Here is a 27,291-nt window from a genome sequence, read left to right on the forward strand (position 1 = left end):
ACGCCTTTGCCACCTTTAATTGCTTCACGATTTACGATTTACGATTTACGATTTACCGATTGGTCCATCGGACCATCTAGACTCTAGAGTAGCGGATGTAATCTTGATTTCAATTATACATAATTACCGAGATGGTTATTGTTAATAATGAGCACAAAGACAGGGCAGCAACAGCGAAGGCAGGGTGGACCATTGTCACGAGGGTACAATTACAGCCGCGTAATATCTGGTAACATTAATTACAATAGTAATTCAACAGGCATCGTTGATCGATTAGCGGATTAGCGCGATGTCGGAATAATCGTATAGTCGTTCTACTTGTTCTCCTAGGATACTCGTTTAATTCCAAAGCGCCATCATTTCATTTCATTTCATTTTCTTCTTTTCTCCACACTCTTATTAGAAATTATTCCGGTAAAATGATACCCTTGTTCGGCCAAAGACAAGATAAAAGAATAAAAATAAAGAAGCACTGGCAGATCGGTAATAACGAGACGACAGTGATTGCAACGCGATTAATTGGCTTCTAGGGTGAAAATCGAGGCTCGATCGAATTCCATCGGTCTTGAACGAGCAAAAAGAAGCAAGGAAGAAGATTAATGATCGCTTTCGTCAGATTACGCGTAACGAGCTAGCGTTCGTTCAGTTGGTCCATCTGAAAAACTGTTCGATCATCCCCCCTTTGGGTAACTGTGGTCACAGATTATTTCGTGTCCCTTAAAATGGCACTTTGGCACTTGGGCACTTGAGAGGAAGTCTGGACTGGCCAACGTCCAGATAAACGTCCGATTTATCTTTTGCACGCTGCCAGCCTCAACCAAGGGTAGGTTTTTCACCTTCTCTGGGCTGTTTTATAATTCGACCAAAGCGAACACCACGACAACGACGAATGTCCCGCAGACGTTTTGTTTTTATCGTTGATGGATGGGTCGGAGGTTAGGGAAATTCTTTTTCATGCAAATGATTTCTTATACATATACATATATGCTCTTTAGAAATAGGTGATACAAAGTAGTCGAAGAATCTTTTAACAAATAAATCTCTTGTTTTATTTGACAAGTTCGTATGTTTCTTTGAAATAAGAATATCTCAGCCTGAACAGAGAGTTACGAGATACGAGATAGGAGAAAGTTGTTGAAGACAAAGACAAGCAAGGTCTTGAACACAATTTCGAACAATCGACTCAACGACCAAAAAGACTCGTCGTAGATTCTACGGGATCAGTTAGAGAACTCTAAATTCGTAGACCTTTCTACTCTTTTCTCCGCAACTCACCAGTCAGTATAGATCTTCTAGAGAAAGAAGAAGAAGAAGAAGATGAGAAGGAGGAGGAAAGGGAAAAAGAAACTTTTTCATTCGATCGTCGAGTAACGATATAGAACGAGCTCCGACCTTTCGTCGTAAATCCGTCGCGCCAGGAAACTGGAAGAATCCGTGGACGACGACGACGACGACGACGACGACGACGACGACGACGACGACGACGACGACGACGACGATAACGACGAAACCGGAAGTAGAGGGTAACCGAATAGAAAAAAAAGATGAAGCAGAAAAGAAAGGGACAAGGAAGGATAAAGGGAGGAGAAGGATGCTTGTTAATCCGACTACGCGAACGATTTTCATGGTGCAGGAACGACAGGAAACGTTGTGCGATGCATGATTCATGAACCGGAAGTCGAGGACGCACGCATGCCTGGTTAGTTTTCGAAGCGGCCTCCTTTGTACACGGATCGTTTAAAGGACACGCGGGAAGCTGGTTGAAGGATGCGTCGCGTTTTGCATGCAAATGTTGTTTTCGCAATGGCGAAATCTGCGTTGCTGAAAAAATAATTAATGAAAGATAATGAGGAGTTTGCTTCTATTGCTGGCAGCATATTGGAACATCGTGTTGCGTCGAGTTTGAAACGGGCTACCTATGAATAATCAACTATTCTTGGCACAGTCGGGCTAGCGTGTTAGTCACTTTGTAGTCCTCTTCGCTTTTCTACAAGTATCGTAGGCTCCTGAGTCACTGCTCTTGTGCTCTTCTACGATTACAACCTACTTTTTCGGGTGAAATCAACTTTAAAACGACAATCGTTAGTTTTAGATTTTAGAGCTTACTATTAGTAAAATAGACTGTAGAGTGTAAAGACTATCCGATTGTCTGCTTTTCCTCGTTGAATGTAAGAAATGGCTCTAGGTATCGTTACAACGAACCTTTCTCAGTTTAAAACCCCGAATGTCAGAGAAAAACCGAACACGGACGTCTGGATGGTTCCCTCGGGAATTAAGGAGAAAGAGTCGATCTTTGGTACACCGATCAACCAGAGATATTTCCCTCCTATTCCTTTCAGCTTCTTCCCTTTCGTTCCGCTAGTTTACCACCAGAACTTTCCTTCGAGGAGCGCTGAAAATTGAGTAGGAAATTTATTTCAACATTTCACCATTTCACGGCTTTCTTCGCGTTATAAGTACTTTTCGAATGTCTAACAAGCGATCGTCTGTTTCGTTGCTTTTCTTATTGTTAGGGGAGGTTATCGAAAAGTTTTCAACAAGAAAGCACTCGTAGTTTCTATTGCATACGGGTGGTCATCAGGATAACGTCTCACTCGTTAATATCGATAACGATGTTCTTGTCTGATTTTTATTTACTCGTTCTAATCGTTCCATTTTCTATGGATTATATCCATTTATCTTACTAGACGTGTACTTATCGTATCGTGTATGTATGTATGTATGTATGTATGTATGTATGTATGTATGTATGTATGTAGATCGTAGAGGGTAGGTACAATTGAATTATCTTCCAATGAATTTCGAACGAGGCAAATCGTTACCAACTGTCGAGACAAGTTGTCTTAAACGACGCTAATTACATTTATTAATTTAGCCCGATGGCGTGTATTAACGCGTTTTGCCAGCATTAAAGGTCAAACATAAAAGGTAAGCGAAGCTCGCGGTTTAAAACCGATGCAATGCGATGTTTTCAGTTGGAGTCCTCCTCGCTTCGGTTTCATGGAAAGCCATTAACGGTAAGGGGTTGTTGGCTGTGGGGGTAACTGGCGAGTAGTCGAGGTCTAGCGTCGAGTTAAGGGTGGACGGTCCAGTCCGTTTGTCCGCTGCATAAACAGTCGACAAACGTAAGTCAAACAGGAGTCAATTTACAAATGACTGCTTTCCCTTTGCTTCTACCTAACCTAACCTAACCTAACCTAACCTAACCAGAACACTACACCATTTCTTGTATACGTTTCATCGATTTATTACGAAACATCCATGATTATTTCGATTCTTTGGTCGTTGCATTTTCCTTTGCTGTCACTGTAATCACATCCGGTTTTCGTTCAATTTCCTTTCAAGGTAGCAACAATAATTGTTCACCTATTCCTAGATTAGGGAGAAAGGAGTTTGAAAAAAATAGTCCGTACGCGTAACACGAGATAATTTTGAAGTTTCACAGAATCTCTATCTCTAATGTGGTTGTTTTATCGATCGATGGCGACCGCCGCCGCCGAGTTGGTCGTTGGCCGAGTTGGTGAAAGGGTATTCTTCTGGTTCGCAACAGCTTGGCAGGTGGTTGCAATATTTCGCGTAGCTCGAACACCGGTGTTGATCGAAAGGAAGAAACGTCTGAAGCTCTTCTCTGGCAACCCACCTCTTCAACCTCACCCTTCGCATCGCAAATGGAATTGAACGTCAGAAGCTCGCCCCGCCCCGAACAAACCAATTTGTGCAAGCAAACAATTCCGTGGAGATGTAAGTAAGCGGAGCTTGCACCGCACCAGATTTCCCTTTAATTCGTCTCTCACCCCGACCCGAAGGAAACGAGGAGAAAGAAAGAATTTGCCTCTTCTAATCGACGACCTCCAACTTGCTTCTTTTTCAACGTTCATTTCACCCGCGAACTTGCCCTCGAATAAGCATGCCAGTTCCTTAAAACTTCCGCTCGTTTCCTTCCATGACGGTGACTTGAAATCGCTCCCTCTGATGGGATGAGAAGAAAGGAAGAAAAGTGAACGCGTCATTAGCGCTCGAGCAAAGTTTTGATCGTGTTCCTTCTAGAATTCCTTTCTCATTGTCAGTTCGTTTTTTTATCCTCCATTTCGGAGGACCGAAATAAACCATTCTGTTTCTCCCCTTTCCGTCGAAATGTGTAATTCAATTAATCGAAAGATTAGACGAAATGAAAGAGAGGTATGGAAGGTCGGAATTGTCGCCTCACAATTTCAAAGACTTTGAGTGTGGAATTGGAAAAATTTGTAAATGGGGTGCGTAAAGTTGCTAATTTCTACCTGAAATTCTTTCCAAGATATTTAATCGTTTCGAATGAAAGTTTAGTAGGAGAGCTCCGGTCCCGAAAGCTCCGGTCGTAAGGAAACAGAGGCGACCTTAAGAGTCGATAATTTGCGCGTGAAACAAAGCCGAGATAGGGGAAGTGAAATGGGACACGGCCTGGTTTCTTTTCGTCGCGGAAACCAACCTCTTCCGTGTTTCCTGTTGAAAATGCGCCTGCGTTGCCACGCACTAACACTCTCTCAGCTGAATGAATGCATCGTATGTTCTACCGTATGTCGATAGACTCATAGACTTTCTAGGCGTTTCGCGTTAGAAAACGTTCGTGCAACGGATGAGATCGATTCAGTTAATAGCAGATCCATTTGTCCATTTGTCCATTTGTAAATTCATTGGGTAGCACGGGTAGTAAACGGGTGGAACGATCGTAATTGTTAATTGCATCGGCCTGTCGCGACTGTCTGAAATCGTACGCAAACGCATTAATTTTATTTATGTAATTAATATGCTGGCCGAGTGTGAGAGAGATGGACGCAATAGAGGCTGTTACACCGTCCCAATTAACGATAATGCAACGTATGTCGAATCGATCATACATACATACATATATGATTACGAATTCGTTGCTGCTTCCTGTTTGGCGCTGCAACTTTGGTTGACCAGGTTCTCGGATCACTCGGGTCACTCGGGTCACTCGGGTCACTCGGGTCACTCGGGTCATTGGAAAATTATTGCAACTGTTTTGCGGATAATCTCGCGGACGTTAGACGTGCCGCTAGTTGCTTCCTCATCTTCTTTTCAATTCCATTTTGATAGCGTATCTCTTCTTTTTTACGTATTGTACTCGTACAAACGAAAATTCTCGATTTTTCTGGATGAAAAGGAAGAAGAGCACCGATTCATTTTCTTTCTTATCGAGTTTAAAGGGTAAAAAAGTTTTAATAACAACTAGGAGGTTCCTTCTTGTTTGCGACGAAACGCAAACGGACGCGACGCGACGCGACGCGACGCGACGGAGAGATGTTCTAGCGTTAGAGAACATTACGCATCGTGTGTAATATTCAACCGTCTAGTCTGGTGTCTCACGTGTCAGAAGAAGCTTCTCTTTGCCGAAAGTTCTGCGAACTTGTGCAATATTGCATTACACGTGGCTGCACACCAAGCACCATTTGCGATTTACATTTTCAACAATTTCCTGGCATTTCAAGCTACGTTGTTTGCTGTTCCTCGCAAAAATAAAACACCATTTCGAAGCGAAGCATCGTTAAAAAGAAAAATATTTCTTACCGTTCAACTTTTCGAGACACGACTAATCGTAAGATAAGCGAACAGTTTGCTAAAGGGCGACTTGGAAAGCTTCCAGCGGAAGGCTTTCTGTAAAAATCTCTCGATCGGCTTCACTCTTGTAATACGATAATCTGCCCTCCCTCGAATCAATTCTCTCTGATGACCCTCTTGCTACTGCCCGTTGTCAATCAACGTTGCATTATTCATCTGGCAGGATGAATTTATGAGTTACGAATTGCCTGTTGTAATCTGAACTAATCCATTTAATCGATTCCAACAGAGGGGGATTAATTCCTCGCGGCTACTACGCGTTCGCTACAAATTTCATTTAGTCGTGTAATTGGAAAAAAGCCTTGTAAACGAAATGAGACGGATAGCAACTGGATCGAAAGGAAAAAGGTTTCCCCTTTCCCGTTTCCGTTTCCAAAAGTTCCCGTTCGCGTTCGCGTTCGCGTTCGCGTTCGCGTTCGCGTTCGCGTTACAGTAGTCGCACAACAAAAGCAGCCAGAGAAACCGCGCTCGTGTGGATTCCGCAAATAATTCGAAAGCGAACTTTTATAATCCGTGGAAATTCTTGGCAGAGATTCCATTCGGATACGAAGGTTGTTGGAACGTTGTTGCGGCTGGTAATATTGGAGGAAAAAATCGACATTCTTTGCCGAGGGTGGTCGTCTGTCTGGTGAGAAACTGGCAGCAGAGGCTTGGTGATGTTTGTCGATGTTTTTTCACCGAGGAAAAATCTGCCGGTTTCAGGCTCGTGTCCAAAACGATTCGATTCCAAGTCCGTCGATTCGTTGAGCCAATCGATCGACTCGGGCTCGCTCGGAATTGAAACAGGATCGGTACATACACGGCTAGCTGTCGCGTCGGCCAGATGTGTTTCGCTAAAAATTTCTGCGCCACTCTCGTTGCTCGGCCGATTCCCCAGCGTTCAAGCTGATGAACGCGCCGATTGGAATCGATTGCTCTTATCGCTGGCCGAATTAAACGATTGGCCTGTGCCAATCACCCTTCTGCTATTTTTGAATCGTCGAACGGGACGATAGCTACCCGTCGCGTCGCGTTGCGTTTTATACCATAAATGCTAAACTGCGTAGGTAGAGAAACGGTTTTAAGTTAGTTCCGGTTAGTTGTAGCAGCGGTGGTAAAAAGAAGGTGGTTTTGAAACTGGGCTACAGTTTGCTCACCTTGATGGAAGATCCGTAACACAGTAAACTGATTCTGGTCTGGTGGTGGTGGTGGTGCGCGCTGCTACGAACTCGTTCCCGAGTAATTTGCAAATCAAACAGTGAAACGTTTCCCCGGTTGATCGTGGCCAGAGGAAAAAATCGTGCAGCAAGCTGGCCTCACGCAGTTGAGCAATATCAATTATCGAAACCAACTTGGAACAAACTCTGTTTGTACGTTCGAGTGAACGTTCCAATTAACGATCGACGTTGACCTCTTTCAGCCCAAAACCAATTGAAACTTGCTTCTTTCCTTTCAAACCTTTTCCTTCCTCTAATATTTCTACAATGTTGTAGAAATTAATTTCGAGCTGTGGTGGCATCCGCTTGTACGCGTTGAACGAGCAACTTTTTCAAAGGGAAATTTACTTTTCAACCTGGTTTAATCGAGCATAGGTAAAAGGTCCACGGCGCGACGGAGGAAAATAATTTTTGTGGAAATATTCGAACATGATACCGCAGCCCGGGAATCGTTATCGGGAAAGCAGTGGGAAAAATTCGGTTGGAATTCGGTCTTCTCGGTTATCGAGCAGCGCGATCAAGTGCTTAATTGAAAAGCTCTCGTGTTATAAACTCGATACGCATGCCGTCGATATCAATTGCCTTGCGCTTGTGCCAAGAGCCGTTTTCCTCCCAGTCGCAAAAATATTTTGCGCCGAGATTCGAATTTCATTATTTTCTTTTTCATCGTAACTGGACGGCTAAAAAACCAGTAGCTCTTGTTTATGGGTAATAGAATGCAAGTCACGTGGTTTTCTAGTAGCTGATCCATTGCGGTTAACTGATCGCAGTCGACTAATTGCAATTTCTAACAATGATCGGCAGATGTAACGTTGACGTTTCGCTGGATCGAAAACGTGGAATTATTGAAAGCAAAAATAGTGACAAGGAAGAGAATCTCTGAAAAGCCGAAGAAATTTCCTATCCCTTTGTAAACTGAATTCTTTCAGCCGCAAAAAAGGGGAAAAGATAGGCGATTGTGCGGTTTCCGCGGGGAAGAAAGAGCCATCTTCGTTACTTTATCTCGGCGTGTTTCATTCGGCACCAACGAACAATTATCCCAAAAGCTTGTATCGAATCTAACGGAAGGGGTTTTACGTCCCCTCTGCGTCTTTGAGCTAATGAATTTCTTATTCGAAAGTATTTCTATCAATCTCGTGAAAAGATTGGCGAATCGATCGGTTACTGTGAAACGGTGAAACGGTGAAACGGTGAAACGGTGAAACGGTGAAAAGAAACTATCCAACCGCTCCATTTGCCGGCTTTCAAACGAAAGGGTTGCCGAGATGAAACTCTATACGGGGATAAAAGGCAAAGGGCACTCTTTGCAAAAACTGCCAGTATTACATTTCATAGCGCAAATGCGAGTACACGATAACGCGTACAAGTCCGAGTTAATCACGTAACTCGCATGTATCAATCTAGCTGGACGAACAGAGCGAAATATCATTTTGCAAATGGTTTGGTGGAAGAGGAAAAGGAAGAGGAGTGTTTTCAATCGGATCAGAGGTCTTTTGAGACGCAGCTTTTCAGATTCGTGGCAATGCCAATGGATAAGCCAGAGACCTGTCTTTGTCCAGATGGCTTGTCCAACAGTGCCAGTATGTACATATGTATGTATTGTATGTACAGAGTGTACCTGCTACAAAAGTAGTTTTTATTCTAGGGATTATTCATCTATAATGACTATTAATGACAAATAGAATATATTTTCTAAAAGTTTGGTGTACATCAACCGATAATTGTTCAGCGAGTTCTAGCTCGTTCACAGAAGCGCACAAAGAGAGAGAGAGAGAGAGAGAGAGAGAGGGAAGGAATGACCCGATTCAATGCATCTCACTGAGGTGCACCACTCTCGTTTAATGGGGCCCTGAAACGTGCAAATCCTGTAGGCTCGCGACAGCAGTTTCTGTAATTGCGACAACGAACGTCCGTCACCAAAGGACCGCCGCGCGCCGACGTTTAATGGCTTTCCGTTGGATCCTCTTCTTGATAGAACCACAAACCACCGGTCATTTAGCGCAACGTTTCGAATCGAACTGTAAATTTCATTATTTCTGAATTTATTATGAAACGAAAGATTTCCTTGTTTCTTCTTTTAATAAAAATAAAAGTTTATGAGACGAAAATAACAGACCGTTTGAAAAAGGAGCATAGGTTCGAAAGAAGATGGTTACGGAATCAGCGGGTTACTCACCTCTGCTCGTTAATTTCGTCGCTCTCGGACACGGGAAGAGAGAAAAAGGAAGGCTAAAAGCGTCGAGGCGAGTAGTCATCGTGCTCTTTTCTTCCCCGTCTGGCAGGGACGTTTTACAAATTCGCCGTGAGATTGGGTCAAACTATAAATACGAGGCGCCAACCTGACCGAACAGCGAGAAACTCAACGCAGGGAGCAACGGTGTTGCATAAGTGTCTTTCATTTTTTTATTGTATATTTCAAACAAACACTCGTAGATTCTATAACGGGCATTATGGTATTAACAAACATTTGTTCAATTTTAGTTACTCAAGTGGGTTAAAGAAATAATGCATTGTTATTGACAGAGAACATCCTCTGATGGTAAAATATTTATTTATCGGCTTCAATTATCCATACATCGTATTTCTCCTACTATTTGTTGTCCGTCTGCTCTAATTAAGAAGAAAATAGAAACGGACGCGCCGAGGAAAAAAAAAAACAATTTACGGTTTCGACTGGGAAACGACGTCGCGTCGCGTCGTCGCAGGCGAGAAATTATTTCGATTATCGCGGGGAATCGTAAAAAAGGGTCAGCCGAATTCCATTATTTTCCAAGCGATTGACGAAGCGAAAAGTCGAGACGGTAACGAAGCTCTCGATGAATATTCATAGCCTGTGTTGTCGTTTATAAAACTTAATCCAACGGCCGGACAATATCATTTTAATCCATTGTACGTGATCGTAGATCGTGGGTCGTCAAAGTACTGCACGTCCATCAATTGATTACATTCGCATATTTCGTGTGAATATTTCCTAAATTTCTCATACGAGCCATCGAGAACGAATTTGAAATCGGTCTACTGCCTTTTTTCTACTTTCCACCATTTTCAATCTTTCTCTATGTTTGTATCCTCTATTGTATAAGCGCAATTTTGATAGAGGTACCTGCTTACATATTGCGATGACACTGTAGCATCGCGGAATGCCAGAATTTCTAGAAATCGGATGAGAGAAACGAGTGGAACAAGAGGACGGTTGACCCAGAAGAAGAATTTTCAGTTTCCGGCAGATAAGAGACAACTCATCAGCGGTAATCTAATTAAAAAATAGAAATCTCAAAGTTCTGTCCTCTCTGTTGCAAGTAACCAGCAGTGTTACAAGAACCTCTATTTCCTTCGTCATCTCGCAAGCATACTTGACCCAGAAAATTCTCGGTCCCTGTTATCCGGCTAGGTCGTCGAGGAAATCTTAAGGAATCAGGTATCTTAAGGCTTGCAGATAGAGGAAAAGGAAAGGTGATGAAAGGTCACGCGATGCGAACCGTAATTTCCCACTGCTTTCTTCTCTTAACAAAGAGTTTGAAATCTGGCCAGGTGAAAAAGGTTGCGCGATATTGAATCGAATTTGCATTTTATTAGCCGCGAGCCCTCGAGGAAAAAGTACGGAAACCGCGGGGATTACGCTGAAACGCTATATTGAATTCCATATACTTATCGTTAGATATGTAGGTACATACGTACATATAGTAGAGCGTTCATGTTGGTCATGTTGGTCATGTTGGTCATGTTAGTCATGTTACTTAAAAATTGTACAGGATTTATCGATTAATTGGATATTTCAATTATTATTCTACAGAAGGGAAATTAGTTAACTGTTGTTAATCTGGCTACTCTCGAGAATGTATCGAGTTTCGTAACGACCTTTACGCATCCATTATTTTGTCATTGATCAACGAGAGATGGGCCGAGATGGATGGGCGATTTTTTAGCTAGGAAAAGTGAACGAGTCAGAGGATCTTTCCGAGACGGATGGGTAGAGTAACGAAGCGTTGTAATCCTGCCGCGACACTACTACATATTTGACTTTCAGCTTGAAAAGCCACGCTAACGAAGTCCTAGCGACTTTTCACCCCTCCTAGTCGACAGTCAAACAGGCGCGCGCGACGTTCAAACTCGTAGCAAGCTAGCTCGGCAGGTCTGTTCATTTCGCGACACCAATTTCATCGCGACATCGTGAAACGGAGCAACTGCAAATTCTATTTCTACATAGAACAATTTGCATGTTATACATCTAATGGCTATGAAGCGACGATAATCGCGTGTTTCTCTTGCTTCGCTTCTTCTAATTACATATTTCTATTTTCCATACATAGAATGGTGAGAGAAGGAGAGGGTTGTCATTCGCGGCTACCGTACACGTGAATATACATATGTAAATGGACGCTCGCAGGCTATGTAATATCGCGTGCACAAGCTGTAACAGTCTGTTAGAAAACTCTCCACCGGCGAAAATTCACTCTGTTAATAAATATTTTATAGATAATTAAGTTGACTTGAAAAAATGAAGAATTGGAAGGAGAAGCAAATCGATGATTAGCGCGATAAGTGAGATTAGAAATGATTAGCTGGTGCTAATTCGGTGGATGGCGCGAGAAGAGAAGGGAGAAGAGAAGGGAGAAGAGAAGCGAGAAAGGGCAAAAGTGGCCGGGCAGAAGCGAACAATTCGCTGGCATTACGGGCGTACGTTTGCAAAATGGTCGGCGTGGAAGCGACGTCGCGGCTAATGCGTGCCATTTAAACGTTTCACGTCGGGGACATTGTGCCCGAACACGGTGCTTGGCGCGAACACGACGCGACGGTTCGTTAGAGCATCGTTTGTTTGCACGGCTTCGAAACACTCGTTGCACAGGCTGCAAGCCGAACGATCCTCTCTTTTCCCTTGCCGTCGATGGCGTCGATGGCGTCGATGGCGTCGAGGACCAAGCCGAACAACGAACGGATCGGTCGACAAATAACTAGGCCACTTACGAATTCGTGTCGACGAAATAAATTCCTATCATGTGCAAAATTTCAACGAATCATTTTCTTTGTTTAACCGTCACCTTTTCAATAGGTGAACACTCTATACGAAAGTCTTGATTTGAAACATCCGATTGCCTCATTTCATCGAAAGGGTGAAAAACGAACGATCGAGGGTCGAGTCTGTTATATATCGGAGAAAAAGGAAGAAAGAGAATTTATTCAGCTTTAATAAAATCCAACAGTGGGATAACTGCATTACTCTCGTCATCCTTTTCTTCTAAAGGATGTTTCATTCATTGTAACGTCACTTTGGCTATCTCGTCGCATAGGGGTTCCATTGAAAAATATCAAGGAAATGTTTAGGTTTAGATTCATCTGAACGGAAGAGATGGCTATGCTCGAAGGAGATAAAGGAAAAAGGAGTCCCTCACGATGGACGTGTTTGAAGTGAAAAATAGGGGGAATCAAAGAGAACGGTCTAAGGGTTGCGTTACGGTCGAAGGGTCAGTGTTGTTTCGAAAGTCTAGGCACGAATATTCTTCCGACAATGGGGGAACAGTATCGTTTTTGCGTTGAAGAATAAAAATTGTGCTTTTCACTCTTATGAAAATATATGTACACTCTTGAATAAAAAGTACAATTCTTTTATACTCTTTTATCTTTTTCAACTCTAGTGACTGCTTAAGAATTCAATGTAGGATATGAAAATTCTTGGACGAATATGAAGTGTATTTTCATCTGTTAGAAGGCGCGTGTGCAACTTTGTTTTTCTTCGATAGGCAATATCGATCGTACGTATGTAGTAGGTACCGTTTCGATGCAAACTAATTGCCATTTCCGATAAATTCATTAGTAATCTGATTGCGACTCCTTGGCTCGAGGAAATCTATCGATCCTCCGACGAATCGTTCGGTTACTTCGCTTACTCGAATAATCGCTCGTTTCCGAGAAATCTGGCCAAGTGAATTTTCATTTCCTCTCTGAACGACGCTCTCTAATCCTAAGGGATTCCTTCCTGCTCGACGAAGGTCAATCTGGATCCTTCTTTTTACTCCATCTTCGTTTGTTCGACAAATTGACATTGTTTGATCGTGCGAAGATGTTTAGATGGTAGTGATCTGGATGAGATAAAAAAGTGGTAATTGGTTCCAAGACGCGGAAAGGTAGAGGCGTAAATAGAGGTGCAGCTGCACGTGATATACATAGATGATTCGCATTCGCGGCCGCGCCAAACTTCCATCAACTTGGATACCAGCAGCTACGGGAAATTCTCAACTCCAGCTGATTGAGAGTTTGGCATACGCCTGCCTGCCTGCCTGCCTGCCTGCCTGCCTGCCTGCCTCTCTCTGCCCATTTTACTTGATACATCTTACAGATCTGTTCCTGCGAGCTTTCCAATGATATATCAACTTGTTTTTCGTCAAACAATACCAACACAACGATCTCTACTATATTATCGCAACAAGCTGTTACGGCTTGATACACAGTCTTGAATATTCGTTCGAGGTCGATAAAGAAGATGAAAATTTCACAAACTACCTGGAGAAGTTAACTTGACGATAGGTTAACGGAAAAGTTAATATATGTATGTATGTATCTACTCAAGTTCCGTTCAACTTCTCAATTATATCAACGTCTCAATTACCTAATGAAGCTGACTCGAATAATTTCATCGATCATTTCATCATACGTTGAATTTCTCAGATAAATTCGCCTCAGATAAATTGCTTTATCAAAGCAGCTCCCCTTTAACTCGGCCAGCTAGAAACTTTGGTTAAGTTTTCAATTTGCCTGGCCAGGACTGTCCGACTAAACGATACTAGCTGTGCTTTCTCCGTCTGATTGGTGAAATTCACTTTTCAAAGGGTGTACCAGCTGGCCCTTGTTCGTTACCACCCCATAACCCTATCGAGTTTCAGAGAAACTTAATTAGTTGCAAAATTAGCGAAAACCAGCCTGGTGTAGAGTGTAGAGTGTAGGGAAACTTGACATCTTCTGTGGGTTTCTTTATGCTCGCTTATGCGGATCGGAACAACAGGTAATTGCTTAATGCTTTCGTTGTAATAAGAGAACGATTCTTTTCTACCTTGTTTAATTAATTTTTCGCCAGTCGACGTTAATCAGTCGAATTAATATTTTAAACGATTCAATCCTTTTAACGTATTTGTAGAACCACTTTTAGATTGACTGTTGAAATTTTCATCGAATCGGCTCGGCATCGCTCGAAACGGTTCGAATTATTTATCAACGAGGCCTGGTAAAGCTTGCTACCCTCGAAGTTTTCCAAGGTAAAGATATTTCATTAAGCGCACCCAACGATGTTTGAATTGAAAAGAACCGCGACCTACGTTCCGCTTGGTCCCCGCGTCTTTTCCCTTCAAATCCATCAGCTTTCGACCGTGAACAAAGCTGCTTTCACCATTCGACCCGATCTGCTTCGAACAATAGTTGCTATATCGAGTCGATATCGAGTTGATCAAGTTCTAACTTTCAGTTAGAAATGAATCCGATATTATAATAATATTGAAGGTAGCGAAATTCGACGAAATTAAATTCCTGAAACGTCATCGGTCCGCCATGCCACGGAAAGAGAGATAGGTACATTTTGCTAAACCATCTTTAGAATTCCGGGAATGTTATCGTTTATACCTTGCGTTGTCGAATTCTTGATAAAACGCAAACTTATAGCCGTCTATGAGCCGAAACCTTACCTAAAGATGAGAAACGTCTTCCTATTTTCGTTTTCGCGCAAGAGTTTCGCGAAGAAGCTACGTGCTTCGCCTTCCGAACTTGACTTTTATATTTTATTGTGCTTTACGATATACGAGTATACGGTGTTATCTTATTTTAGCCGCGGATACGAATTCGATATACGGTGCGGTGCGGTGCGATGCGGTGCGGTGCGGTGCGGTGCGGTGCGGTGCGGTGCGGTGCGGTGCGGTGGTGATGAGTGAACGCTGGAAATTTTTAATTTAAAATTGATAAAAAAAAAGGAAATTTATTCCGAGATAAATATCGTATAGAGAGTTATATGTAGAGTAATAGAAGAAAGATTTTTATTGTTGTTTTACAGGCCGAACACACGATTCTACGTACACCCTGTACAGGCTGGGTGAAAGGTTGTCTACCGGAGTGAGATTGTACGTGGAAACCGGAAGGACAGATGGATTGGATGCTGACGGAGACTCGCCTAACAGTCTTGATTCGTTTACCGGACCTCCTGTGCCACAAGGGGAAGGAAGTAGTATCGCGAAAGCGTTTTTGGATGGCAATCACACGTTGATAAGCATCATGGCTCGTATCAATCCTAGTCCAGACTGGTTTGTGGGCGTTGATTCGTTTCAATTATGCGTCGAGGGCAACTGGGTCGACACGGTTACCGTCGAGGTAAATAATATTCCTCTTTTTATTTCGATATTAAATCAGCTCCCTTCAGATAACGAGCCTTCGAATCAGTCCGCGTACGGCGTACCATATAGAAAATAATGAAAGGAAAAAATTTCGCATTCGAAATTAGGCTATCGAAGAAAAGCTCGACTCGACCCGACCCGACCCGACCCGCTATGGAGAAGCTTTTTACTATTCAGAAACAGCGAAGCCGTATTAGCGATTTTTCATTCATTAATGCAGCCAGATGGTAGTTTCTGTTGCATAGAGTTGCGAAAAAAAGCGGGGAGAGAGAAATAGGTATAGAAACGGACAAATTCGAGGAACGTCGATCGTGAGAAACGTATATAGGTCGCGTATACATACATACATATACCTATAGTTCTATTTTCCAAGAGATTCGATGAGTCCAAAGGTGGCTGGCTGGCTGGCTGGCTTTTGCCATCTCATTAAAATTCAGCCCAGCCATTGAAAGAGTGACTGTTAACCAAGTACGCTTTTTCTCAGCTGGACCCATTGGACGGTGGAACGGATAACGGGTTCACATTTACGGCTGCCAACTGGCCAACGCAACCCCAAGGAATCGCCTACAGGATCACATCGCGATACCCGGCACATCCCGCGGGAAGCTTTTATTATCCAAATCTACCTCGTCTACCGCCGATAGCAACCATCACCTTCACCAAGGTAATTTACTTGGATTTTCTTGTTAATAAAAAATCAAAACAGCTAGATGTTTCAACAATTTCGACAAGGACGTTAAACTTGCTAATTATATCTTCCCCCTAACTTAATTTTGTCACCCTTCCATCGTTCCCTTCTTTCTCTTACGAGCTTCTTGGTTCGAGCGCGAGCGTGTTGCTTGAAATTATCCAACTTTTCTCCCTAATCCTTCTTTTTCACTCACATCAGTTGACAATTATTCTAGTTACTTCGATATTATTTTGCTTGCTTTCTATCAGGTATCGCTGGTTGTAATTTACAGCTGACGATGAGTTAAAATCATTTTTCGCGTTTATCTCCCTTTTTCTCTATTTTCCTTTTCCGTGTAATTCGCGGCTGCCATTACGCGACAGCAGGCAATACGAGCCAGCTCATGGTTCTCTGTCGCGGCAAAGAAAACGAAAAAATGCAGAGGAAAGAGGGAAGGTATGGTTCCATTAAGCTCGAGCATCTTAGGTGCTCCATTAAGGTTGAAATTGGAACGCGCTGCGTAATGTTCCACTCGTATCGCGACCATCTCCGTTGTCGTCGTGTAACGATTCGACGCGAATCGATAACGTTTATGTCCTCGGACAGGATAGGAAAGGTGGCGCCAAGTGCAGCTCGATCCGAATCGAATTCGCGATCGGAATTCTTTTCTTTTCTTTGGACGTTTGAAAATTTTCAACAGCCCTCTTGACCTGAAATTCTTTCTCGTTGCGAGAAAAACCTGGAAATTCATTGTAAACAGGATAACATTGTTTCTGGCTTTTACGTTCCTTCAATTTTTCTCACGACGCGACTCATCGAATAATTTGTGTTCTCTTTTGCCGTTTAATGCTTGTTCAGAGGAATAATATTCAAGTACCCTGCTGGTAAGGCGGAGGGTGGTAGAACATCGAAAACGCGGTTAAGGCGCATTAGTATAAGGGGATTGCAGGCAACGCACCGTTTTCTACCCTCTTGTCTATTTATTATCCGTACAATCTCATTCGCCTCTGTTTTCTGTACGATAATCTGGATTAACACGCTCGAGAAGAATTTAACGTTTGCTCAGCGGATAAATAACGGAACGATACTTTTAAACAACTACTTTTCGGTAGTTATGCAAAGTGTTGGATAAGTTTTGAAAGAATCGGAGACACGCGAGTTATCGATCGTGTTATCGATTACATCGCCGATCATAATTGTTCCCTCGGGGGTGAGCCCAGCTTTTCTGTGTATCTTCTCGTGAGGCTCGTTAACGCTCGTAAGCCGTGAGTTAGTATCGTGAAGTCGGTGCAGCAGATAAAGGGAGGAGACGCGTTAGTTGGTGGTGCAGTACGGGGTGCGGTACCCACAGGATTATTCCAAGTTGGCTGAAAGCAATAGGGATTGGTTAGCCGTGACACGGCCTCCTGCGCCAGCATATTTCGATGTTCGCCCATACTTGACGTAATTATCGACTATTCATAGGCGCTCGCTCGATTATCTCGGCTGTTCTCGTTTACCTCCTTTTAACAAGAGTTCTTGTCGGGAATCAATTCGAATCAGCCCAAGGTAAACACGTTAATTACCTTTCAGGTTGAACAAAGAAATTTTTTACGGAAAGAATTCACTTACAATTTCCAAAACGTGCTATCTATTATACGCAAACTAATTTGAATGAAAGAAGAGTTATATGTACCAATTGAAACCCCTGTCAACGCAACGGGTGTCAAGATAAGCGACGATCTTCGCAAGACCTGCGAAGATCTCCTTCGTTTCGAATTTTTCTACGATTTTCTAAACTTTGAAATTTCCCGTTTATACCCCAATATACCATACGATATTTCGTCCATGTAAAAGAAAAGAAAAGAAAAGAAAAGAAAAGAAAATCATTTTTTACGTATCGAGTGTTGTTCGGTAAATGTAGCCTGAAAATGTAACGACCCTAGAATATTTTGCAACAACGTCCCCCGCAAACTGTCCTTTCGAAACCCGTGAAAATTCGATTTTAGAAAGGGAAAAGCGCCTGTGTGAAAAGGTGGTGAGTAGAAAACGCAGAGGAATTCGAAGCACGCAATCGAGGGGTAAACAGGGGAAGGCTCGGGTGGAAAATAAAGAAGCAAAAAAAGTGTTGACCCGACCACCCCACTTTGGAAGGGTGTGAAAAGGCTCGTTATTATTTCGTACGTAAATAACCGACTATATTAGATTTCCATGGCTGAAGAATTCCAAACAGAGTCTTTGTGTCTGATGATGTAACAATAGAGAGGACAATAGAAGGGAACTGTTCTTGATACTCAAAGTTGTTAGTAATTGAACACGTGTTATCTAGCGATGATAGGAAGACGATAAAGCATATAAAAGTTGTTGGAAGAGCACGCGTCGTTTTGAAAACAAGTCAAAAGTTAAGCGGGATCTCATAGAAGAGTAGAAGAATGCTATTTTATTTTCTTTCCGAAGCCATAACTAACGAAAGAAACAATTGTGGATCGTTGAAGAAAGGAATGAAACTTTAGACGTTCGCCATTCGGTGTCGCGACAGTGGATGGGTAGATGGTGGATAGTGAACAGTGAAAGAAGAAAGAATAAAATGGAATTCTCTAAACTGGAAAGGCGTGTTCCTGATTTTCAAGCTGACGCATGACGCATGGTGAATCTTGAAAGCTTCTATAGAAATTTTCCTTCTATTCAAGGATTATTATTCTGGATCGAGCTAGTCACAAGTTCATTGATATTAGAATCGTAATTCGAGGCTTTTGTCTTTTATCGTCTCATTTAATTCCCCGTTTAAAAAAGAAGTTTAACAGCGGATCGATAGATATGCGATTTGAAACGTTTTTATACAAATGAAAAATTTTTTTTTTTACACGAGAACCACTGTGAGAAGCATGATTTTCTTAAAGAAACGAGCGATATAATAATTCAAAGTACGACACTTTGGAAAGCGTCGAAATTACCTCTGACCCGTGGCAATAAAACGGAAACTCTTTCATCCTGAAAGTTTAACGAGAGGACCGAAGTGCGTCGTAAAAGGGTGCAGTTCCGGATAAAACCATCTGGCATGAAGTTGGAATTTTCCTAATTTTCCTAATTTTCCTAATTTTTCATAATTAGGTATACAGGTATCAGGGAAATTGAACAATTTTTTTTTTCTCTCTTGTCAGTCAGTGTCACGGTTTCTCCATTGACCGTACCTCTCGTTCTCACCCCCTTTCGAGCAGACAGTTTCCCTTGACGTTGCGTTGGTTTGTCACGCTTGTCCGCTTATCGACGGATTAACCACTGGCTGGTTGCTGATGGTGGGGTCGGTGGTGATGCAAGCGATGCGGTTGACTATTCTCGACGTGCCTCGTCTGGACGTAAAACGGCTTCGTAATTAGAAAATTCCCGATAACTGCGCTGTTTTAATCTAGCAAACTTTTAGTCAAAAACAGGTACATACTTGTATAACTAACGATAAGGTTCGTTAGGTTCGTTAGGAAATCGTTAGGTTCGATTATACCTGAATTATTCAGTCTCCAGCCAACTGATAATTAAAATGATATTCGATCACAGTATGTGATTCGAATATTATTAGTTTGGCAAGTAAATAGTGTATCTCGTACAATCTAATCTAACAAGTATCTTATCTAACAGTAATAAAGGTGGCGAGCCGTAAAATATCATCGTGTTTCCACGCACAGACTGGGCTAAAATAAAACAGGATAAGAGGAGGGGAAAATATTTCACGTTAGCCATTTAGTTCTAATTACAAGCTGAACGGAAAAGTTATCGCGTTAAATTAAGTCCGCGGTTTACGATGTTAACGCGGAAACTATTTGACGAGATGGAAGGTCGGAGCATTCGCGAACGCTCGTCTCCGTTGAAAAAAATGTTTAATAGCCCAATATTCTGGTCCCTGTATCGATTGGTTTACCGAATAACAGGGAAACGCAATTCCAGCCTTATTATATCGTGAAAATATTTATGAAAGATTCATAAAGCAGTTGTAAAAATAAATAGAGCCAGGTAAACGTTGAACGTTAAACGGATTTGTCCAGCGTAAAATCTATAATCCCTGCAGCGGCGATAATTAGCAGGCGGGCAGTCGTCGCTGTAATTAAATAATTGCCGGTAATTTCGCGTCGTTTACTTGCGCGAAACGAATTTCAAAGCTAGGCGGATAGTGGCGAGGGGGTCCTCGTACATATTAGCCGCCGGCTAATACGATCCACGGCCAGGGAATCGTGACAAATTGCAACGGCTAGTCTGCCTTCGATACGATCGAACGTTGGCCACTGAATTTTCGCCAATCGAAACCAACTCTGCAGGGAATTTACAGATTGCCGCTGCTCCACCACCGTTCGCGAAATCCCTACCTATTTCACCGTGGAACATCGGGGGCTCTGCGATGCGCAATTATACTGCCAGAGATAGTACACCGCAGGGGTAGAAATTATTGAGTCGAGCCTTTTTTTCAACACCCCCACACCCCGACGAATATTTAAGGGATGTAAGATTTGTTGTAAGCCACGTTAATGAGCTAGACGAGAAAATCACGCTGAACGAACAGAACGAACAGAACGAACAGAACGAACAGAACGAAACGACAGAATAATTGTCGGGTAGTTTGATTATGATGTCGAATCGTGAAATAATCGAGGGAAACGATGCAGAACGAAGCACACGAATTTGGTTGCAAACGATGCGATGGCTGGATTTGCAACGTCACGTTCGGTGCAGGTGCACGTGGATGCACTCGAAAAGAGCCTCCCACCGAGTTATTGCTTTTGGACAAATACAATAGGTAAACACGATTGACACAACTTTACTACTAGTATATATGTACATATCTACCTACCTCTAACAGACTTGCCCTTGACACACGACACGATACGATTCGTTTCGCTTCATCCGCAACGATTTAATAAAAAATCTAACTAAGTTAAATCGAACGATATTTCTAAATGAAGAAAATAATCCGAGGGTCTTGACAGCGGTTGAGAGGGAGTTAGTGGCCGGGTTTTATAAGGAAGTGCATAGCGCATATAGGTACATACATATGGTACAGTTGGCAAACAGAGTGAACTAGAATGGCGCGAAGAGCAATGGCGATAGCTGGACACTCGGTAGACCTCAGTGACCACAGATTTATGAGGACCCCGAGTTTGCCAGTACGACGAGAATTTCGAATGTTTTGCGGTGTGGCTGATGGGAAAATAATGCAACTTAATATATCACCGGCTTAATTATTTTTCCCGGATAATTGATTGGTAAATAAATTCTGTTTGCGGTGCGGACTAACTTAGCATTTTAAAATCATCCAACTGAACGCGAATCTTTTAAAAAAATAATGTCTTTGCTAAAATTATGTAGATAAATCAGGAGATAAATCAGGAGATAAATCAAGAGATAAACGTCTGAAACAAGATGATACAAGATGGACGCATCGGATAAAACATTCTGTTTAAACATAGAAATGGAGGCAGTTTATTTTGTCGCATAGCCGGCCGCATTAACTATCTCCCCAGCTAGATGAAACAAAGGAGGGAATGATTTAATTCGTGGCAAAAGTAAAAAAGAAAAATTCTCGTGGTCTTGTCGGGGACGGTTTAGATTTAAAAAGCAGAAGCTGCAAAACACGTCACGTTATTCTCATCCTGGTATTGTTTATAAATTCTAACAGTTTGAAAGGAAAAAATTCATGAAAACTGTTTGAATTTCAATGCTCGGTGCCGAGAATGTATCGTGCGAGTTGCGGGAAAGAAAGTTGCCAATATCGTCCTGGAATAGTAGTCGAATCGTATCGAAATGAAAGAAAAGTTCCATAGCTTATTTTTCTTTGGTTACTTTGGTCTTTTATTTTCAAAGAAAGAACGTATTTTTCCATGGAAAGAATCGAAGGAAACAAATCTTTGACAATTTAACAATTTAACAAAAGTAAAATTCGTAAACCGTAGTAAATATGGAAACGTTCACCGCGAAGAAGTTGGATTAAATAGGCTAGTGGAGTAACAGAATCGTGCTCGTTCAAGCTGCATGCACGTACTTATCGTATGTATCTCGTTTTCCAGTTAGAAAACTAACGTCTACCAGGGTAGTGGTACGGAATAGAAATTGGTAACGCCGAATGACCGAGGATCGTGTTCAAAAACCGAGAAATTTATGCGAGTTAGTCGAGTTATTCGCAAACTAAATTTTACACCAGCTGTACGCGTTCGTGATCGAACTTTCCGATCACGGTGGCTACATCGTTTTAACCGAATTGCCAACTCGTTTTTCTTTCAAAACCTTTGCTAGAAACGTAAAGAAAAAAAAAGAAATATTTCTTGAATAATCGTGTCGAAGATACGTAACGAGAATACGAAGAAGTTTAATCGATTTTTTCAATTTGAATATGTTTGAAATCGTTAAGCTTTCTCCCTAAATATTCTATCGAAGCATGTAACTCGACGTAAGTAAGACGACATTGTTGGAAGGATCTACTTAAATCGGATCATAAAATTTGTGAGGATACCGGATACCGGAGTGTGCAATGGCCAGATACATACATACATACATACATACATATATACAGGAGCATAAAATACGAAGAGACTGTTACGGCTTTCCAGTTTGTCCCGGATCTGAACGAAAGTTTTTACACGACCCTAAAAGACAAATCCCTCGAAAGTTCGTTCTACTGAAAATTCATTTTCAAAGTGAAAATCCATCGCGGAAAAGCGGAGAGGAATTATGTAAACGAGCGGAAGCGGCCTTGATTGTGCTAATGCAACGACGTTTCTTAAACGAACTTGAGAAACCAGCGACGAACAAGATGAAGTATAAAAATTCTTTTACGACACGCGATTCCTTCATGGATTTGTACAATACTTCTCTATCTGGTCGTTTTCTTTATTTTAACGAACCGTTTCTTCAGAGAAACTATAGCAGTTTAAAAACTTTTATCAACTTTCATTCGATTTTAAAACATCCAATAATGGAAGTTTAGATTGTGCAGGGGTAACCGTTTTACTTAAAAGTTAGTGCATATCAAGTAGACAATTAACGTTTACGACGCGACGTATCAATTTAAAGCAGAACCTTTCATGAAGATTACTTATAAGTACCTAAACAAGATTGAGACACCCTGTGTATGTACATCGTTTCATAAATACAATTTCATCTATGTTTACGTCTTTTCGTTGAAAAGACAAATCTTTTTGCACGCTCATCTTTCGAGGGTGGTGCACCGATCGAAAATGGCGAAAATGGCGAAAATTGCGAAAATGGCGAAAATGGTGAAAAGTCAAAGAGAGGAGAAGAAGTCTGCGGAATTGGTTAGCTTGAGGGAAAAGGCAGCCGTGAACCGTTGTTATCGTTATTTTCTAAAGAAATTACGAAAGGCTAGAGGATCTTCCATACCACGATCTCATTCATTTTCAATATATATTGTAATTGTATTATATGTACAATATAATGAAAGTTCATTTTTCTACAAACAAAGTTTAGGTACTGTTGCTATTTCAGCATCTTCGAAACGGTGTTCATTAGAGATGATTCTTAATCCTCGATTCAGAACATCAGCTAATCGTCACTAAAGATCCGTCCTAAAAAGTTTATCAAAGGAAGAAGAAAAACAAGCTTCTCATGCTGGTTTTAATTATATCTATTCCTCTCTCTCTCTGTTCAAGTACATCTTTTTTTTCCTCTTGATCATAGAAACGGTTTTTTTTTGCTTTATCTGTTCCTTTACGTTCAATAGGAACCCGTACGTACTTCTGCCGCAGACACGGATAATCGATTGGAAACCATAATTGGAAGCTGCCACCGTACGTGAAACAATTAATTAGACCTTAATTAGCGCTCGGCCCAGTTTCAAACGGTGGGTGGATTCTAGAGGAAGCTGGGTCTTTGTCATCGTGTTACCCTCTGAAATTCGTGGAACAGATAAGGAGACAGCTTTTCTCTTATTTAATCTTTTTTCTACCTTTCATGAGACCTTATCACTGTATAATTATCATCTTGACGGATCGAAGAACACGATAGGGTTAATTTCCACTTCGATAAAGCATCGACCTACTTCCAACATATAATTTCTCTGAAACTTTTCGAGTAAAGGTAAAGAAACTTTGACCTTTAATTTTGTTGCAATTGTGGCCATCGTTTATCGTTTAAAGGGAGTTGAAACCGAGTAGCCTTTTCTAGCCATTTTCTATCAAAAATGAAACGAGATTGGAAACGCAGGCGATAAGATAAAGAAAAATATTGATAGATATCGAGGAGCCCTGGATCAGCCTTTATCATCCCTTAACGACCTCGCCAGTCAAGGATAGTCATAGCGAATTTTTTCGGTCACTTCTGCTGCAGATCCGACAACAGAAAGCTGTCATCCGGTTGTCGACCAAGTAGAAAGGACTTGTGAAAAACACTCGTTCTCCTTTGGTCCGGTCCAGAAGCGATCAATCGTGATTCTGTCGGTACCTACTCTCTCCATACCTACGTCCCACGAGATCCTTTCGTCACAGAACTAATCACCGGGTAAAAAGTCAACTGACTGATTGTGCTTTTCAACCTTTCGTTCGATATTTTTCCCCGAGATTTGTTTGGTCTAGGTGTGTAATGCTGCTCGTTGAATAAATAGCGTGTAAATGATTAAAAAGGCATTGTTATTGTGTTACAGCTACGGGAATATACGTTAACCGAAACGTATCACGAAGATGACGTGGAGGTGGAGTTTGTCAGCAACGACAATCTACTAGCGAATAGTCCGACCCCCAGAGGGATCGATCCGAACAGGGACCTGAACGAGGCTATCGCCGAGGAACGAAAGGAAATGGACATCCAGAGATACAGGTACAGCTCTTTGCAGGTTCATCCTTTTTTACAAATTGTCCCGTAAACGGAATCGAAGCACCGGGAATAATTTGAAAATTTCGAAATTACGATACAAATTGCTAGACGCTTTGTTTTACAAATCTCAACAGTTGTATTATACATATATGTATAATATATCCCTTGAGAAGATTATTTTGTATATGCAATTTGAAAAAAAAAGAAATTGGAAAAGAAATTGAAAAAATTCGTACAACTATCAGATTGCGAAAAAGTCGTTGTAGAGAAACCGCAAAAAGATGAATTTCCTCTAAAAGTTAAAAAGGAAAATAGAGCAAACAACCTGGTATGGATAGAAAGTGGTAGAGAGGGAAGTTGGTAATGATATGAACAGGCCTGAAGAGACCAGCAGTTTTTCAAAGGAAAGGAAAGGAAAGGAAAGGAAAGAAAAAGCAAACGAAATCGAAAAGGAACAAGGAAACGTAAGATGAATGTTGGAAGGAACGAGATGGAAAAGCCAGGGGAAAATCATCTAAACGACGCCCTATTTCCACAGCTCCTTTCATCCTGCGTCTGGACATTGTCGGACGGTTTTCAGCCTGCCAGATCTCGATGTCCTTTATGCGCCACTGTCCATTCAATATGTCTTCCTGCTTCTGAGCCAAACTCTCTGTTACACGACCTATTTCTCCAACTTCGTTTCAAGCATTGTCACGCGAACAATCGAACGACCGAGTTTCGCGAACGATTAGATCTACCGATTTTTCAAATCGCTTCTTTCGTCCTATCTACATATAGCAGGCAGCAATGAATAGTCGATTGAATTTGACTAATCCGTTGCTTGCAATGATCACAGTTACAAATTTCTATTAATGATAATTGCTCTAATTTCTAATAACTCGAATCTATACTTGGTGTATGTATGTCGCTTTCCTATAATTACTGAAATTTACAAAATGACTACTGTTATACTGGCTCTAGTTTACATACGTTTCTAATTTCTACGATTAGTGTAACATAGCTTTACTTTTTAAAATTTGAAAGTTACCACATGAGAGGAGACATGGCCGCTAGTTCGCTTTGGTCCTCTCCGTTTTTCCATATTATTTACCTATCGTAAAACAGGATCCCATGAAAATGTAATAAAGGCGACCGCGAATCAAATACGTTTCCTGCCGTTGTCGTTGCCGATTCCCCTTGGGTCAGTATATACATTTGACATCTGATGCCCGATAACGATATTACTTTCCGCGGACTTGCCAATTCTCAGTGGCAATTTTTGCGATACACTTGAACAAAATAGTGTGCCCTTATCGTTGTAATATCCGGGGTATAGTCCGGTGTCCATCGGTCCATCGGTCCATCGACATGATCGTCTAGAAACGAACGAAAGAACGAATCCACCCTAACTTTTCCTTTACTTAATACTTTTTCTTCCTTTCATCGACGTCTCCTTCGTCTCTTTTGGTAGCAGCAATTTTTATTTAATCAAGATCCCGTAAGGAAAGGGTCGCTTTCATTATGTCGAATCGAATCGAATCGAATCGAATCGAATCGAATCGAAGAGGCAATATAACGTTAAGGTTCCATAGAGATATCGATGGAACGATGAAACGCGCTTTGAAAAGCAACCACTCGAGCGGTGATAATAGTAGAAAACATAATTATATAAAAAATTGTAGTAAACACGCTGTTAAAAGTTTCGGTAATTTTGATTGTTATTTCGTTACATATGTAGCACTAAAGTGATTGAACAAAAATGAAGCGCGGAGAGCTGGTGCGATCTGGCAATTAGATCGACTCGATTCGATAAACCAAGGAGAATCGTGCCGCAAACGTGATCGAAAAAAGGCCGTATTGATCGGTCGGATAAATTTTTTTTTTCTTTTTTCTTTTTTCTTTTTTCTTTTTTCTTTTTTCGTTTCGACAGCGGGGAATTATTTCGATGAGAGAAGTAGAAACAGCGCGATACACGCTTCTCTTTTTTGGTACAACGACAAGCGTAAAATACGTTGCTTCCGGCACGAAACTTTTAACCAAATTGGAACACCATCGAATGAAATTTATTTTTTTATTTAAAAAAATTTTTTATTTTCTGGCTTGGAAATATTTTCGTTGACTGTGCTTTGAGTCGCGATCAAACCTTCATCTTACTTTGGTGTTTCGAAACTTTCAAACGAAAGACTTTTTTACCTTTATCTATTAGTGAAGTAAAAGTGAAAGGAATAACAGAAAAATCTAAAGGATGAGAATGAAAATGACTTTACACAATATAGGTACATATTTCATCATTTTCATCATTTTCATCAATTTCATCGTTCGATGCGGTCAGTAGAAATCGAAGAAAGAGAATAAATCAAGTTATCTATTTATTTGAATAAATACAGACTTTGGAAACATTTGTATAGGTGTCAATCGTTCGATGATAAAAAGAAAATGAAGGTTTGTTATTATCCAACGAGGAGACTCTATTGAATGATACTTCGTATAATGTCCTATTCACTAGAGTGACCCACTTTCTCCTTCGAATGTAATAATGAAAAGAAAATTCTTTTTCAAGCACAAAGGAACGACTCGATCTTTCGCGAACCGAATCGAGTCGAATTGGTATTCTTATGATATTAGATCAAGTTTGGTTCAACTCGATTTCTACGTTTCTAGACATAGCATC

General features: G+C 41.4%; 1 protein-coding gene across 3 annotated transcripts in view; it reads left to right on the forward strand.

Annotated features, from left to right (window-relative positions):
• LOC117611406 (uncharacterized) overlaps window positions 1–27,291 on the forward strand; it is a 76,267-nt gene that overhangs the window by 45,022 nt on the left and 3,954 nt on the right. For 2 of the 3 annotated variants that reach the window (XM_076691028.1, XM_076691029.1), the window contains 3 exons: window positions 14,845–15,158; window positions 15,666–15,845; window positions 24,469–24,641. In XM_076691028.1, coding sequence (XP_076547143.1) covers window positions 14,845–15,158; window positions 15,666–15,845; window positions 24,469–24,641 — 667 coding nt within the window. Of the gene's footprint in view, window positions 1–3,239; window positions 3,742–14,844; window positions 15,159–15,665; window positions 15,846–24,468; window positions 24,642–27,291 lie in introns of those variants that run through there. The other variant, XM_034339347.2, reaches the window with a different exon arrangement.

Source organism: Osmia lignaria, chromosome 11 (assembly GCF_051020975.1).
Source record: "Osmia lignaria lignaria isolate PbOS001 chromosome 11, iyOsmLign1, whole genome shotgun sequence".
NCBI classification, from domain to species: Eukaryota; Metazoa; Arthropoda; class Insecta; order Hymenoptera; family Megachilidae; genus Osmia; species Osmia lignaria.